We start from the raw sequence: 17,235 nt of genomic DNA, 5'->3' as shown, positions 1-17,235 counted from the left end.
GGTGTGCGGGACAGACGCGGCACGGGCCCGCGGCAAGCGTGCTCCGGCATGGCGGCCCAGCGCCTACCTTGGTGGTAGCCATGGTCACCAGATCCACCCTGGCGTGGGCTTTGCGCAGCACGTGGTGGCTGCCTGAGGCGTTGGTGAAGATCTCCACTCCGTCCAGGCCCATGTCCACGTGCGGGCTGCGGGCAGACGGCGGTTGACGGCGGGATGGGCCGCGTGCCCCGCCCGCCCAGCCCCGCTGTCTCCACCCGCGGCCACCCGCCAGGCCGGGGCCGGGGCTGACCTGTGGGGCGTCCAGAGCTCCTCACAGATCTCGCTCCCGATGCAGGTGTCGCGGGTAGCCAGCACCGCGTCTCCGAAGGGCACGGTTTCCTGCGGTCAGAGCACAGGAGGGCACGAGACCCCTTGGCCGTCCCGTCTGGGCTGCGGCCCGACCTCACTGCCCTTTTCTTCCAGCCCCAGTGAGTCCCTGCCCAGCTGGGGAGCACTCCCCACCCCGGCGGCCCGGCATCTCCCCTGCTGACCCCCGGGGCCTCTGGTCACAGCGTTCACTAGGCAGGAGCCATGCTCTGAGCTGCCACAGGGCCCTCTGTGGCCCCAGCAAGCCGTCACTCCACTCCGGAAGTTTCCATTGGCACCAATCCCCGTCGCCATCATCGTTATTAAGGATAAAGGGTCTTGGGGTGACCGGGTGGCTCCATCGGTTGGGCGGCCGACTTCGGCTCAGGTCACGATCTCGCGGTCCGTGAGTTCAAGCCCCGCGTCGGGCTCTGTGCTGACAGCTCAGAGCCTGGAGCCCGTTTCGGATTCTGTGTCTCCCTCTCTCTGACCCTCCCCCATTCATGCTCTGTCTCTCTCTCTATCTCAAAAATAAATAAACGTTAAAAAAAATTAAAAAAAAAAAGAATAAAGGGTCTTGGGGCGCCTGCGTGGCTCATTCGGTTCAGAGCCTGACTCTTGATTTCAGCTCAGGTCACGATCCCAGGGTCGTGGGACTGAGCCCCATGTCAGGCTCTGCACGGAGCATGGAGCCTGCTTTTCTCTCTCTCTCTCTCCCTCTGCCCCTCTCCCCTTGTCGTGCACGTGCTCTAAAAATTAAAAAAAAAAAAAAAAGAAAGGAATAAAGGGTCTCGTTTGTCCAGGGTCACTCCACGCCTGCCAAGGCCCGAAGCCCTTTCCGGCATCATCCGTGCTCCCGACAGTGTGACCGGATCGTCCCACCCATGCCAGGAATGACCCGAGGGTCATGCGAGAAATCTGAGAAAAGTGACCCCGCTCCTGAGTGGCAGGGCCAGAAGCCACGAATGGTGGCATCCCAGGGCCGGGGCAGAGCCTCCCCCGGGCCGGCAGACGAGGCGCCGGGGCCTCCGTGTGCTGACCGGTCAAGCGGGTGTGGACGCTCTCAGGCACGCGGACAGCCCTGACTTGCTGTCTTGGTCCAACTCGGCTCCCTCTCTTGATCCCAAAGCTACAGATGCGGCGAGAACCGATCCTGAGACAGGGAACACGGCCGAGCACGCTGGGTCGGGTTCCCCGATGCGTGTGCGTGAGTCCGACACCCTCGGCTGCCGAAGGCAAGAACCACGGCGTAAACCTGGCCCTGCTCCCCGTGGCTGCGAAGAAAGCCCTCACGCGGGACCCCATGCTGGCCGCCGGGCACCTGGCAAATAGCCCACGGGGACGGCCGGGACCCACACGCCATCTTGCCGTGAGGCGGCCAGGGCTCAGGGCCACGGGGCCCAACGTGTCCACGTGTGGCAGGTCCCGGGCTGCCCTTCCCTTGTTCCCGAACACACCCCGGAACTTAAATCCGCGGACGGTCACGGGGGCCGATTCGGGCCACCGCCCTCGGTCAACCGCCAAGCCAAAGCCCTGCAACTTCAGACCACACCCCACAAGGGCTCAGTCATCTCCAGCGGCAAGGCCTCCAGGACATACTGGGACCCCGCAAGGATGAAACGGGGTGCAGCTCCCGGTCAGGGCTGTGCCGACATGCTTCAGACACGGGCTCCCGCCAGACACACACACGGACACGGGGAAATGCACTCATGGGCGCGTTCCGCGTTCTGGGTCAGGAGGATTTTCAAACTAGCCCACTGCTACAGTGCACGGTCAAATGAGTTTCCGGGACACGTGGGAGGTGACCGGACCCGGCTGAGCGCCCCTGCCCAACCTTGGCTGTGCCCGTCCCGGAGTGTCCACACAGGGGGTGCTGAGCCCAAGCCGGCCCCTCGAGGAGCCTGGCTCAGGAATCAAACCCAATGGCGGTGATGGAATCTGGCTCCCGAATGGGGTCAGCCGCCCAGCGGCCAGGCAGCCGCCGTCCTCCAGGGAAGAGGCAGAGACGGTCAAGAGGCAAATGGAGCTGGAACCCGGGAGGAAGGAGGGGAGAGGGACCCCCGGTCCAGCTCGGGTCCGTCCCTAAGGTCCAGCTGAACCCCTGCCGGGCCCTCCACCGAGGGAGTCCGGACCCTCATGAGCTGCCGGAAGGGCAGTAATCAGGGGCGCGGAGAACCTGGCAGCCTGGGAGGAACTGTGACCCACTCAAATTTCTGTGCTGGGGTCCTGACCCCCAGCACCTCTGAATGTGACTATATCTGGAGCCGGGACTTTCCAGAGGTGATCAAGGTGACCACGGGGTCCTTGCAAGAAGAGGGGATCGGGACCCCGACACGCACGGAGGGACGACCCCGTGAGGACACAGGGAGAGGACGGCCGTCCTGACACAAGGAGAGAGGCCTCGGGAGCCCCGGCCCCGCCCACGCCTGGACCTCAGGCTCTGGCCTCCAGGACCGGGAGTCAAGTATCTGCTGTTTAACAACAACCCGCACCCCCTGCCCTCCGTCTCTGGTGCTGTGTTATGCAGCCTGAGCAAATTAACACACTTCACACCAGAATGGGACCTCGGACAGAAACCAGACCAGTCAGGCCTCCCCCCGACACCTGCTCTGTGCCCCTGGCTTCCAACCACCCGTGGGAAGTGGCCAGAACAGGGTTTCAGCTGTCACCCCAGCAGCTGCCAGTAGGAAGAGGCTGGACAAGGCCCCCCGGCTAAGGCTGGAGATCAAAGCTCTAAAGGCCTGGCCCAAGCCAGCTCCAAAAGACAAGGGATTTCCGAAGCTGGGCCTTCACAGAACGAGCAGGCAGCCAGGTAACGTCTTGCTTGGATTTTGTAACTAGAACCCTCACCCCCCCCCCACCCCCCACAGCTTCCCGGGTGACCCGGAGGCCCAAGCACCAGCCCGGGCAAGGTGGGGCGGGGACCCCTCCCCCAGCTCCCCCGGCTCCCCCGGGGCCCCAGCACAGTGGGCCGGGCGGGAAAGGGGCAGCAACCGACAGGCCGGGCTTCGGGGGCGTCACCCTCCCTCCTCGTGCAGGAACCTGTCCCCGCATGCCAGCCAGGTGCCGCTGTGGCCTCGGCCCACAGGGGCCTGCCCCCACGGCACACCACGGCCTCCAAGAGCAACAGGTTCTGTCCCCAGAGACTCACCTGCTTTGTCAGGCTCTGCAGCATCCGGGGGAGAAAATACTCCTCTGTTTGCCTGGGAGGGAACAGCACAGATCTGAGGAAGAGCATCTAAGGCCCGGGGGGAGGGATGGCATCCGAACGGGGACAAAAATCGGCCCGGGAGCTTCCAACCGATGTGGCAGCAAAGGACTGTAGGGCATGCACAGGTGCCCCGGGCATCCGTTCGAGATAAAAAGGCGAGGACATGGGGCGCCTGGGTGGCGCAGTCGGTTGGGCGTCCGACTTCAGCCAGGTCATGATCTCGCGGTCCGTGAGTTCAAGCCCTGCGTCGGGCTCTGGGCTGATGGCTCGGAGCCTGGAGCCTGTTTCTGATTCTGTGTCTCCCTCTCTCTCTGCCCCTCCCCCGTTCATGCTCTGTCTCTCTCTGTCCCAAAAATAAATAAACGTTGGAAAAAAAAAATTTTTAAAAAGGCGAGGACGGGCGTGTTGGCGAAGATGCTGTGCATTTTACTCGGTGACACCGTGGCACCCAGTGAGCTCCCGCTGGCTGGCTTCCCGGGGCCTTGGTGCCTGGCACTCCCGAGACACGCGTCACGGGCATGATCTCCAAAGAGGGGGCGGTCCGGGTGGAATCCCTGATCGGAGTCTCTGAGTCAAGATCACGCCGCGCTCACCCAACACGCAATTACAAGCCTAAACGATAAAGTTACGCTCCCAACGGAGTAAGACGGACCGAGCCTAACACCTCCCACGCAGCCCCCGGACAAGGCATCCCCAGGTGCCACGCCTCCCGAGTCCGACCGCAAAGGGGCTGTTACGGGATGCCGCCCGAAGACGTTCTGTGAGCTGCGGCTCTTGCTCCCTTCTCAGAATTCACGGGAGCCTCCCGCGGTGACCTCAGTGGTCGCTGCCTAAGTAAACCACAAAGCTGGGAAGCTGGAGGGCGATGCCTTCTGTCCTGTGCTAAGGCCGGGGACAGGACCTCCCAGCCGCCTCGCTGCCCCACAGTGAGTCTGCGACCCACCATTCACGGTTTGCCGCCACGGGTGTCGCTGCGTCACGATGAGCTTTAGAGGGAGGAGCCCGCCGAGGCCTGTCCCTTCCTCCGCCTGCACGCCCCGCAAGATGCACCGAGCAGCAGCCCGGAGCAGGACCGCCAGGGCACAGGCGTGCTCACCTCCACTCTCTTACTCCCGAGGCCCGCCCTCACCTTGTACCCGGCCGGTGCGTTTCGCAGGTTCACCGAGAGCCAAAAGACGCCGCGTGAGAGTCCCGTGCTGCTGCCGTAGCTGGTCACTCGAGGCTCGGCTCAGGCCGGCCCGGGGCCCCGCACCCGACTGTTCGCACAGCCTGCCCCTTTCTCCGGCTGGACGCCCCTGCTTCTCAGTCAATGCCGTCCGGAAAGATCCCAGCAGCGCACTCCCGCCAAGAAACCATCCTTGGCCGTGCTGAATACAAGTCTTCTCCGCCCCCCGGGGGCAACAAGAGCCCCTGCGACCCCTGTGCCTAGATCTAGGGTCCGTCTAAGAACACAATGAAAACGCGTAGGTTCTTAAAGTCTCTGCAGTCGAGCATCAGGTTTTTGTTTGTTTTGTTTTCTTAAGAGGCCTGGAACTGCACTTTGAACCTGTCGTGGGTCCATTACGAGGGCGGGGCCACAGTAACCCGGCCGTTTTATCGTTTTATCGTCTGCATTTTGGCACAGCTCCCAGGTGGCCTTAATGTTGCCAAAATGCGAGCTGGTCGCTCCGGCTCGCCGCCCCTTCCACAGGCTCGAGGAAATGCGCGAGGCTGAAGGAGTCACCGTGAGACCCACGCGCCCGCCCCCCACCCCCCCATCCCGGGCAAGAGCTGGCACGCTCCCAGTAAATTCAGAGACAGCACGACCCCATAAAAAGTCTCAAACGAGAGATGATCGTCTGCTGGAAAAAGATGAAAAGCGAGCTTGTGAACTGGGAAAGGAATCGGAAAGATGTGCTGATCTGGGCAGCCCCGAGCAGCACCAGACCGGAGCCTCCGGCAGACTCCTGCACAGGGCGGACTCAGGGGGATGAACCCCGGAGGAGGTACAAACAAACGGGCAGAGAAGAGGAAAGACACGTACGATATCCAGGGACACGTGACCCGCACACAGCGGAGGCTCCTGGTCAAGAGCGAGAGAATGAAATCCTTTGAAGGTGGGAAATTAGAAAATGTTCCTGAAATCAAAAACCTGACACTCACGTCCAAGACACTCACGGCTCAGGGCGCCTGGGGGCTCAGGCAGTTGAGTGTCCGACTCTTGGTTTCGGCTCAGGTCGTGATCTCCCGGTTTGTGAGTTCGAGCCCCACGTCAGGCTCTGTGTTCAAGCCTGGAGCCTGCTTCAAGTTCTGTGTCTCCCTCTCTCTCTGCCCCTCCCCCGCGTGCACTCTGCCTCTCTCGTTCTCTCTCAGCAATAAAATAAACATTAAAAAACAAAGAGAAATGATGTTTGATGTAAGGAAGTATGAGAAAATGAAAAAGAGCTCTTAGAGAATAGAAAGTAGACGGATGGAATCTTCCAGGCCGTGGGAAAGAAAGGTCATGACAAATAGAGAAGCTGGTCCGGGAGAGTCTGATCTCCGATCAAGAGGCATTTCAGAAACAGAAAACAGAGCAGAAATCGCCCAGAAAGGACACGACGTTCACCCAAAACACGGGGGCCCTGGAGAGCCGAACACGGGAGCCCGGACACCCGCACCAGGGCTCACAGGATACAATTTTAAAACACCAAAGACGAAGAGAAGCTTCTGCGAGTGCCCACACAGAAAATACCCGCAAGAGCGAAGAAGAATCCGCACGGTGACCCCTCACCGACGGCACAAGCCTCCAGGCAATCCTTCACACAATACGTCCAAAACTAGGAAGGGGCATTATTTGTAACCTATAATTTGTTTTCCACTCTGCAAAGCTGCTCATCACATGAAGAGACAAATGAAAACACCTGCAGGCGGGCAAAGTGCCAAAAGTCCACCTTCCGTGGATCGTTACTTAGAAAGTGCGACTTTGTGATTTATGATGAGAAGGCACATTTGGTCTTTCTGGAGCTGAGCTCCCGAAACCCTTAGAATTTCCTGCGACAGGAGCCACCCGTGTCCTCGTTACGTCGTTATGTCGTGAGTGGCGTGGAGAAGGGTCCCAGGGAGGGGCGCTGGCTCCCTGGGGAGCGGGTCGGGGAGCTGGACTTTCCGTCCCCGTCCCCAGACCTGGGGAGAGCGCCAGGCTGGGGGTGGAGTTCAGGGGCCAAAGGCCAACGACGTAACCAATCAGGCCTGTGTAAGGAAGCCTCTGTAAAACCCCGCAGGATGCGGTTCCGGGTTCGGGGAGCTCTTGGGTTGGTGACCGCGTGGAGATCCAGCGCACCTCCGTGCTCTCCCACCCGGCTGTCCAGATCATATCCTCGTGTGTTAGAGCCGTGATCTAGGAATTGAACCCAAGGTGGGGGCGTGGAACCTCGAGAATCTACTGGAAGCCGTGTCCCAGCGAACGAGCCACTCGTCAGAGACGAGTGAGGCCGGACGCCCACCGGCCTGGGCGAGAGAAGCCCCACGTGCCCGTGCCGGAACCGGGTGGCAAGTACAAAAATCCCGTTTTCCCACATAAAAATACTGACCGTCCGAAAATCTAACGCTGAAGTTCTGTTTCAGCAACAGCAGCAACGATAAATGAAAAGCAGCAACCGTAACAGGAGGACAGGGCAGGGCTGCTCAACCGGGGACGGTCTTGCCCCCGGGAGACATCTGGCAACGTCTACAGACACCTGAAGTTGTCACAAAGGGACGTGTCTACCGGGAGGTCAGCCGCTGCACAGCTTGCCACACGGACGGCAGTCCCAGAGCGACCAGTTGGGGCCGAGAAAGCCTGGCACACGGGGTAACTGGAGATACAAGGTGCCCCGCGAGATTTCAGTGGTGTGTGACAGGTCATCTGTATAGCAGCAGCATCAAATAGCGGTACTTAGGGGCGCCTGGGGGGCGGGGCTCAGTCGGTCAAGCGTCTGACTTCGGCTCAGGCCATGATCTCACGGTTTGTGGGTTCCAGCCCCACGTCGGGCTCTGTGCCGACAGCTCAGAGCCTGGAGCCTGCTTCGGATTCTGTGTCTCCCTCTCTCTCTGTCCCTCCCCAGCTCACTCTCTCTCTCAAAAATAAATAAACAGAGTCGCCTGGGTGGCTCAGAAAGTTAAGCGTCCGACTTCGGCTCAGGCCGTGATGTCACGGTTTGTGGGTTCGAGCCCCGCGTCAGGCTCTGAGGAACCTGCTTCGGATTCTGTGTCTCCCTCTCTCTCTGCTCCTCCCCCGCTCGTGTTCTGCCTCCCTCTCGCTCTTAAAAATGAATAAACATTAAAAAAAAAAAACAACAGCGGTACCTAAATGGCAGGAACTTGTCCCAGACTCTCACGTCTCTCCCCCCGTGACCTGGGCCAAGGCCACACACAGGGAAGACCTGAGACAAGCGTCCACAGGGCGGTCACAGACCATGCCCCTTGGTGCCGGGCACCGTGACTCACCGAGTCCTGGACCAGGGGGTAAACCAGCGTAGCTCCCGATAGTTGCCCTCGTTTGCCAAGGCCATTTTGGGCCTGATGAGCAGGATCCTCCTACAGGCGGGAAACCGAGGCGGCCCCTGAGATGAACACCCGGTCACGAGGGGCACCCGTGGGTCCACGCGCCCCGGACGGTGGACGGACGACCACAGAGCAGCCGAGGCCCGGCAGGTGCACGCCGTGCGAGCGGCCGACGTCCAGGGGCCTTTAGGGGACCGTGACAGACCGCCCTCCCTCCGATGACTTCTGGCCAACAGGGCCACGTGTCCCCAACCCCCCCCCCTGAGGTTTCTCTCCGCTGAAGGTGGCAGTGCTGGGCGGAGGCCAGGGGAAGCAGTGACGTCACCTGCCCGGGGCATCGGCCCCCACCAACGACCGGGCGTTTCCAGAAGACGCCTCCTAGCACAGGGCTCCAGGGGCCATGTCTGGGGCGGGGCGTGCGGGTTCCCCTCTCCCCGCGGCCACCTACCTGTTGAGAAATATCACCCTGCAGTTGTAGCGGACGTTCCGGTGCATCACGGGCCTGCGGAGAGGAGGCACACACACGCGTCCGTGAACGGCAAAACCACATGTCTGTTTTATTTTTATTTATTTATTTAAAAAAAAAATTTTTTTTTCAATGTTTTTATTTATTTTTGGGACAGAGAGAGACAGAGCACGAACGGGGGAGGGGCAGAGAGAGAGGGAGACACAGAATCGGAAGCAGGCTCCAGGCTCCGAGCCATCAGCCCAGAGCCCGACGCGGGGCTCGAACTCACGCAAGATCACGCGAGATCTCGCGAGATCGTGACCTGGCTGAAGTCGGACGCTTCACCGACTGCGCCACCCAGGCGCCCCACACGTCTGTTTTAATACGAAGCCTCCTTGGGCCCTTGAAGAGGGTCACAAGGCCCCTCTGTGGCTTTTCTCAAAGTTAAAAATGAGCCAAGGGCTCTGCCACGGTTTAGGCTCTGAGACAAAAGAGGCTCTTCTAATGTTTATTTTGGAGGGAGGGAGGGAGGGAAGGAGGGAGGGAGAGTGTGTGCCAGCACATGAGGGAGGGGCAGAGAGAGAGGGAGACAGAATCCGAAGCGGGCTCCAGGCTCCAAGCTGTCAGCATAGAGCCCGACGTGGGGCTTGAACCCTCGAACCCGGAGATCATGACCTGAGCTGACGTTGGCCACCTAACCGGCCGAATCCCCCAGAGCGCCCCCGGGGCTCTTCTAAAGGAAACACAGTCAACCCCTCTCATGGCTGTTCCTCCTCCTGGAACGTTCTCAGACCTGTCAGGGGCCTCCTCCCTAGCTCTCTGCACACACCTGTCACCTTTTCACCTCTGCCCCCTCCCGGCCTCACGCACCAGCTCTGTGCCTTCCCAGTTCTCCTTCAGACCACTCCTGACCTGCCACCTACACCCCTTCTAGAAGGTGGGTCTCCTAGGGGGTGAACAGATTCGCCCGCTGCTCTGACTGGACCCCCTCCCCACCCCGGCCACCTGGGGTGCTCCCCTCTGGAGGTCAGGGGTAAAGCTCCAGAAGCCAGTGCTCTGCTGGTCCCGGGCGGGGGCGCGCCTGCACAGATCAAGGATATGAACGTTTTGTTTAGGAGCTTATAAGCCCAGATAAATGCTAGATTTTGAAGGAACATATCTCCATTAGTTGGTGGTTAACGTTTTAAGAGCGAAAACAGGATTATAAACGCCAAGCCAACAGAAGAAAGCAGAGCACAGAAAACCAACCTCAGACAAGGGAAAACAAGAGGACGACAAGATGGCCAGGCCACTTAGCACAACCGCAGGGACCAGCCCCGGTGGCAGCTGGATCAGGAGTCCAGGGACGGCCCCGGGCCCAATTCCTCACCTTCCGTGGCGAGGGGAGCTTTGCAGAAGTGACGACTAAGTGCGGACGCTGAGAGGGGGAGGCGGCCCGGGGGCCGCCCAGGACAGTCCCAAGTCCTTACCCGAGGGGGGAGGGGTCAGAGTGCAAACATGCGCACAGAAGCGGAGGTCGAGGCGAGCCTCCCCTGGCTTCGAAGGCGGAGGAGGCCCCGAGGGTTGCTGGCCTCTCTCTCTCTGCGAGAGCCTCCGGGCTAACCCATATTTAAGACTTCCGACGCCCAGAAACACAAGACAAAGTTTTTGCGTTGTTTCTGTGTTTCGCTGCCACCATCTGTCACGGCAACAACAGAACAGGGAACAAATACAGTCCACGTACCGCCACCGATCGTGATAAACGTGGACACAGCGGGTTAAAAATCCCATCTGTGTGCTGCTTATGCTAGGCCCTAGGTCGTGTCACAGCGACGTGGAAAATGAAGCAGTGGGTTCGCGTATGGTGCACCTGCACCCCCCACGCCTGCACCCCTGGAGCCCGCCCCTCATTCGCCTGCACCCCTGGAACCCGCGTCCCATGTACGTGCCCCATAGACGCCTGTGCCCCTCGGAACCTGCGCCCCACGCACCCGCCCCCATGTACGTCTGTGCCCCTGGAACCAGCACTTACATTCCCACATCACAGATGATATCCTGAGTGACTGGAGACTCCAAAAGGGCAGCCAGGACTTGGAGCGAATGCAAGAGGGTGTCCGACTCGTAAAAATGATCCCAGCACCCGTAGCCGCTGCAGAGGAAGGGAACAGCCAGGTGAGACCTGGAGACATACCAGGTGAGGGCGGGGAGGGGGGCCGGGGCCCACGGGCCAACCGGGTCAGACGTGCAGGGGCGCGACCAGGCAGTGGGATCTTTTTAAAGCCTCCTGGCTGATTCCACGGTGCACGCAGAGCTGGGGCCGCTGCTACAGACGAGGATGCCTTTCACGGGAAATGAAGAAACCCCAGGTTACTATGAGAAATTCTCTTCACTTTCGGTTACTATGAGAAATTCTCTCCCGTCAAGTGTCTGCCCGTGGATTTTTTTTTTTTAAACTTTTAATGCAGCCCAAATCACACTGATCTACAAGCAAAAGAAAAAGGCTGGGTCCACAGGAACGTGTTTCCAAGCAGCTAAGATCGTGAATATCGTTCCAAACACCATTCACAGAGCGACTCCTGGTTCTTGCTACAGACACTTGTGCTGGAAGCAGGCCGAATGGTGTCCCCTCCCCAGAAAGGTGTGTCCATGATCCTGGCCCCCAGAACCCGTGAGTGTGACCGTATATGGGAAAAGGGTCTTTACAGAAGTAGTTAAGGATCTCGAGATGAGCCCAGATGGCCTGGGCAGGTCGTGTATCCAACAGGAGGACACAGAGAAGGGGGTTGTGTGTGGAGCCAGAGCCGGAGGGACGCGGCCACAGGACAAGGTGCTGGGAGCAGAAGCGGGAGGAGGCAGGACGGATCCTGCCCTGGAGCTTCTGGAGGAAGTGGGGCCCCGCCAGCACCCCGAGTCTGGACTTCTCCCGAACCGCGAGAGAACAAATTTCGGCTGTTCGAAACCCCCCTCCCCCGGCGTGGGGAGCTGCGTTACAGCACCCCAGGAGACGCGTGCGGTGCTCTGGGACGTCGTCGAGGGTGAAGACAGGCGTCAGGGCAGTTTCCGGGAGCCGGGGGGGTGGGGGGGGCAGTAACAATGCGCGGAGTGTCTGTAAACTGCTTCTAGGCGTTCAAAGGCTTTCCCGCCTACCACGCAGCAGCCTGGAAGCGACGTGCCAAGTGCTGGGCAAACTGCGCACACAGACGCAGACCCCCCAACTGGCACTTGCGTATTGAACGCCTGGAAAGCATGCCTCCCCGCCTCTGCTTCCGAGAGGAAAAGCCACGGTGGTGAGATGAGAACGAGGTCGACGAGACGTCCCGTGAGGGCTCAGGCCCTGGGCTAGCCCTTCCTTTCCAAGGGCAGAGTCCTGCTCCACGGGATTCATGGCCTGGCAGCTCCCGGGCCACATATGCTACCAAACAGCAACGCGATGCCAGAAGTCACGTGCCTGATGTCCAGCCATCGGTTGACCCCTCGCCCCTTTGGCCGGCCGGCAACTGGAGGGGCATCTCATAGCGGGGGCTGTCGGCAGGTGCCCCCGGCCCATTCTGGGTGGGCAGCCTTCCATCCGTGAAGCCTGTAGAACGGGCCCAGAGGACACAGCCAGCCTCTGGGGTGAAGGACGCCCCAGACCCACGAGTCAGCCTGCCGCAGTGGCACTGGCCCCTCATTCTCCTTCCAAGTGTCCCTCTGGGGTGGGAGCTGCCTGGCACCAGAGACAAGAAGACGGCGTGCCCGGTGAACGGACTTGGCTCGACTCCTGCCCCAGCTTCCTCTCTGCAGACTGTTGCAAATAACTGTGAGCCTGCTCGGCAGGCTAGAAGCCACTGGGAGCCCAGCTCAGCTGGGCCCTTATCCCTGCTTGATACAAGTATGCCGCCCTGGGGTCCTGTAGCTAAACTCCTCCCCCTTTTCAAATGACAGGTCCAGATTTGGAGACCGGAGGGTGGGGTGGGGAGAGAACAGGGCAAAGGAGGACGTAACCTGGAGGTGTCTGGGCAGCGACTGCACCCGGGGGACAGGGCCGTTGAGGACAACCCTCCAGTGGGAAGAACAGACCGAGACAGGAGCTCAGGAGCAGAAGTCACTCGGACAACGCGGGACCCCAGGGCTCTGGCCGCCGGCTGAGAAGCATCTTAAAGACCAGGTCCAGTGCAGGTGAAAACGCTCTTGGGTATTATGGGAAACACCACCCGAGATGAAGTCACGAGTCCGAGGACAGAAATCAAGCTAGCTAGAAAAATGACAGGTGTGGCCTCAAGGACTAACACAAAGATGCCTGTGAGGAGACACTTTCTGTCTACACAGCCCCCAGGAGGGACTTCTGATTCCACAAACGGCGAGGACCTGGACACACAAAACGGGAACACAGAGGAGTACGGAGGGCGGCTGACGTGTGTCACAAACGAACCGCGGCTTGCAGTGTGGCAACCAGTTGCTTCCTTTTGAGGAAGGGACAAGGAGGAACCGGCTTCCCGATCACTGGAAAAAGGCAGGGCAGAAGGGGTCGCCGACACTCGCTTGTGGAAAGATGCGGAGACAGTGAGTGAGACCTGTTTGTGGCCGGCTATGAGAGTGAGGACTTGGGAAGGGTGGCGGCAGACAGAGCGGCCCAGCCCGGGCGGCTGAATCTCAGCTCCTCTCATCACCCGACACGGGGCTCCAGGCTTGCCCGGGCGCCCTCGCTCGGTGACGCGAAGCAGGTCCGCTCACGGGTTTCTGGCGCCCCTAAACAGCCCTGCACGTCCACACCTGTCCACACCCGCCCCCTTCCTTGCCTTTCTGCTGCAGGTAGCTAATGTGGACACCTCTGCCTTCCCCGCCCTGGGAGTCTCTGTGTGCCAGTCTCACCATATTTCCAGTTCTGGTCCAAGCCTGTATGTTGCTCCTTTGCGTTTGGCAATTTCGATACCTACACATGGAGGCAGAGACAGAAAGATTTCAGTACCTGCAACGTGTTCAAGGGCAGACAAAACACAGCTGCAAGCCAGACAACAACCAAAAAGCACTCGGTGATCTCTCTGACCCCAGGCAGCCAAGGACCAAGGACAAGGACGAGACCCCCCCCTGCACACCCTGCTTACACCCTTTGGAAGCAAAATGCTGATCCTTAGCCCCTTGGGGGAGGGGGAGGAGGAAGTAGTCAGTCCCTGGTAGTTTATTAACAAGGGGATGTGGAAGACCGGGTGCAGGGAGGAGGCAGGCCTCCAAGGAGCACAGCCTATGGCGGCACCAGCAACCTCTGCTTGGAGACAGCAGCGCCCAACTGCACCTGCGGACAAGAGGCCAAGAGAAAGGAGACCCCGCTCTGGCCACCAACCGCCTTGCTCCAACCCGATATGCTCTGAGCCCCGAGGAGATGAAAACAGGTAGATGTTGGGAAAAAAGAAAAAAAAAAAACGATGACGGTCTGGAGGCACGTGGCTGAAAAGATGCTGTCATTGGTGCCATTCCGTCGCGGCTGTTCTTAGTGAGCCCTCTCTCGGGAATCGGCTCAGAACAAGACGGCTGGGGTAACCTGAAGGACGGCCCCTTCACGTGCAGGTGTGGGCCGCCGGACCTTCCACCATCAAAGAGAGGCTGGTGCCGAGGCTAACGAGGTGCTGGCCCCGCGACAACCACACCCTAGTCTCTAAGCCTGCAGGCTCACCCCTTACTCTGCTTGCCTCTTGGGGCCGGCTTCTCCCAAAGTCTGCCCATCAGGAAGATCTGTAGGCACCAGAGACCGAAACAGCCCTCCCGCTGGTCTTAAGGGTTGACTGGCTTCAAGTTCATGCACTCCTTGCTTGCGACCTAAGTCCTCGGTCTGTAGCAGAACTGACCCACTGTCCTGAGACCTGCAGACCACTGGCCTTGAGGAAAAAAAGGACCAGACTCTCCCAGAAGTTAAGGCCTGACTGCGTTCGGAAACGGCGGCCGCAGATGCCAGCAACTGTGCCCAGGGTCATGTCCACATGCGACTGCCCCCCCCACCAGGCACCTGCTTCTCCCGCACCTTCCCCTTCAAAACCCTCCGGCTCCCCACCCCCATGGGGAAGATGGCCTTTGACACATAAGTCCACCAGGTTGCCGGGTTCCTGAATGAAGCATACTTTGCTTTCCCCCTGTCACTTGTCTCTCCAGCAGCCAACTGCAAAACCTGAGTTTGGAACCAGTTGGGTGCAGGCTAAGCCGCACGGGACCCCAGGATCATCTGAGGACAGGCAAGCCTCATCTCTCTCATCCCCACCTCTGCCTTCCCGGTGACACTTTTCCCAGTGCCCGTGTACAACACGTGTTCCCACCAGGCATGACAGACCACCCCCAACTCACGAGCAGCGCTGGGCACTTGCGGGGTGGTCCTTCTGCATCATCTTACCTGTCCCCACGCCCACCCCTACGAGCTTCCACAGAGCAAGGATGTGCGTGTAACAGAATCGAGCCAGGCGGCAAGCCTGGACCTTGCCCCCGCCCCATCCCGCCGGCCCCCAACCCCGTCCCCCCTCCCCCCCTCCCGGTTTTCCCGTCAACCCCCGTCCCCCTACCCCGGTCCCCCTCCGCCCCCCTCTACTGTCCTCCCTCGCTCCCCCCAGTTCCACGACCGGCCCCCACCCCGCCGCCCCCAGACTCACTCTTTAAAATCCTCTGCAAATTGCCCTCGAAGTCCAGGGCCCATTGGTTGAGCGCGCAGGTGGCCACGGTCACTTTCCGACCCATCCCGGCGGCCGAGTCCCGGGCACTTCCGGGCGCCGCGCGGGTCCGGCCGGGACTAGAGGGCTCTGGACGGCGGAGCCCCGGCGGCAGGCCCCGCCCACGCCCCGCTCGCCCGCGGCCGCGCCTGCGCAGAAAGGAGGCCCGCCCCCTCCGCGCCCCGGGTTGCAGGCCCGCGACCCAGCGCGGGGGGTGGTCGCTGGGTCCCGGAGCGCGGGTCCCCGTTTCATTCCGCACCTCCCCACGGAGTGCAGCCCGGGTGCCTCGGCGACTCGGCTTTTCCCTCTCCTAGTGTTAGATACGCTGTTTTCATGGTTTTTCTGCGGTGTGGCGCTGCATGGTGGGCCCGCAGCACGAGCGATCCGTTGCTTGCTGGAGGCTTCCGCACCGTTCGCGGCGCTGTGCCAAGGCGCGCGCGGTGTCTCCTTCGCGGCCGCCTGGCCTTTCCCTGGGTCTACGGGCGGCTTCTGGGCTCAGCAACACGCCGTTGCCACATTTCTCCCCTGAAGCGCTTGCCGCACCATTTACCACCAGCCGGCTTTCACTTAACGCATCTCCTTCTTGAATGCCTTTAGGGGACGAATCCAGTTGTTTTTTTTTCCTTTTCCGTGTGAATAAGTAACTCTCACCATCACTGATGGAACAATCCGTCTTTTTCTCTCGACCTCCGTTGCTTCTTTGTCATACACACGTTTTCACATTTAAAATACATTCCCCCCCCCCCCCCCCCCGCACGGGCGCCTGGGTGGCTCAACAGGTTGAGCGTGGGACTCCTAATTTTGGCCGAGGTCTTGATCTCACGGTGTGTGGGATGGAGTCCAGCCTCGGGCTCCCCGCTGGGCGTGGTTTCTGCTTCTCCCTCTCCCTCTGCCCTTGATTACCTGAGCGCCCTCCCTCTGTCTCTCAAAATAAGCATTTTATAAAGTAACACTTGTTTATGCTAGACAATTTGGGAACTTGAGAACTGCACATGCTTATTTATTTAATCCTCACTCTAACCCTTCCTTCTTGGTAGCTTTCATTCTCGGAAACCCCTCAGTTTTTTTCAGGCTTCTGCTCCGAGATCTCTTGCCCCCAACAGCTGATTCCAGGCCTAGGGTGGGAAAGAAATACACTTCCAACATCTGGTTGTTGCAGGAAATAAGGAAGTGCTCAAAGAATGATGGGGACATGTTATTTTTAAAAAAGAGGGGTGCCTGGATGGCTCAGTCAGTTAGGTGTCCAACTGGCTCAGGTCATTATCTCGGAGTTCATGAGTTAGAGCCCGGAGACAGGCTCTGTGCTGACAGCTCAGATCCTGGAGCCTGCTTTGGATTCAGTGTCTCTCTCTCTGCCCCTCCTCTGCTCGTGCTCTCTCTCTCTCTCTCTCTCTCTCTCTCTCTCTCAAAAAGCAAATAAACATTAAAATTTGTTTTAAAAATTCAAAAGGAGTCACTCTGAAGGGGCTCCCACTGGCTAAATATGGGACAATATCCAAAGATAATGTCCTCTTTTGAAAAAAGATTAATGACAGTACAGACAGTAGAGAACTCAGTGAGTAAAAAAACCCATTAGTCCATACTGACCAAGAAATTAAGAGAGGGAAATCTTTTCCAAAAAAATGTCAATAAATGTGGAAGGAAAGATGATGAAATTAGAAAATCACCCCTTTACAAGAAGTAAATGACTCAGGCAAGAGTCCTCATTAAATGCAAGATGACTGGCTAAAAGGTTATCTGGGAGCAACATAGTTACAGTCTCAAAGTTTCACTTATTTCCACGGATTATTTATTAATTACCGAACGAAAAATGGAGACTTCTGGCCGCAGCCACCTGATCACCAGTAATGGGATGCAGGGGCATCCCGCGGCCTCCTGACATGGTGTGTGAAGACATCGCATCATCTCTTTAGTACATTGTCCTGCCCCAAATGCATTGCCTAAATGCAAGGGTGAGGAAAACAGCCAAATCCAAGTTGAGAGACAAGCTGAGAAAAGCTTGCCTCTTTGACTCTTCAAAGTCGTTGTCATGAAAGGGCCAAAAAGACACACGGAAAAGAAAGAAAGAAAGAGAGAGAGAG

The 17,235-nt window shown here is 59.2% G+C and overlaps 1 protein-coding gene across 4 annotated transcripts in view; it reads right to left on the bottom strand.

The window, feature by feature from the left end:
• NADSYN1 (NAD synthetase 1) overlaps positions 1-15,269 on the bottom strand; it is a 38,070-nt gene extending 22,801 nt beyond the window's left edge. For 2 of the 4 annotated variants that reach the window (XM_043581975.1, XM_043581973.1), the window contains exons 1-8: positions 15,098-15,250; positions 13,338-13,398; positions 10,519-10,635; positions 8,508-8,561; positions 8,003-8,092; positions 3,497-3,548; positions 290-378; positions 68-185 (exon numbers count right to left, since the gene is read on the bottom strand). In XM_043581975.1, the coding sequence (XP_043437910.1) occupies positions 68-185; positions 290-378; positions 3,497-3,548; positions 8,003-8,092; positions 8,508-8,561; positions 10,519-10,635; positions 13,338-13,398; positions 15,098-15,182 (666 nt within the window). In that variant the 5' untranslated portion in view covers positions 15,183-15,250. Of the gene's footprint in view, positions 1-67; positions 186-289; positions 379-3,496; positions 3,549-8,002; positions 8,119-8,507; positions 8,562-10,518; positions 10,636-13,337; positions 13,399-15,097 lie in introns of those variants that run through there. The other 2 variants (XM_043581972.1, XM_043581974.1) reach the window with 2 other exon arrangements.
• Positions 15,270-17,235: the final 1,966 nt, after the last annotated feature.

The sequence above is a fragment of the Prionailurus bengalensis genome, chromosome D1 (assembly GCF_016509475.1).
Source record: "Prionailurus bengalensis isolate Pbe53 chromosome D1, Fcat_Pben_1.1_paternal_pri, whole genome shotgun sequence".
NCBI classification, from domain to species: Eukaryota; Metazoa; Chordata; class Mammalia; order Carnivora; family Felidae; genus Prionailurus; species Prionailurus bengalensis.
The sequence above is the reverse complement of the archived record's forward strand: the minus strand, read 5'-3'. Positions and strand labels throughout refer to the sequence as shown.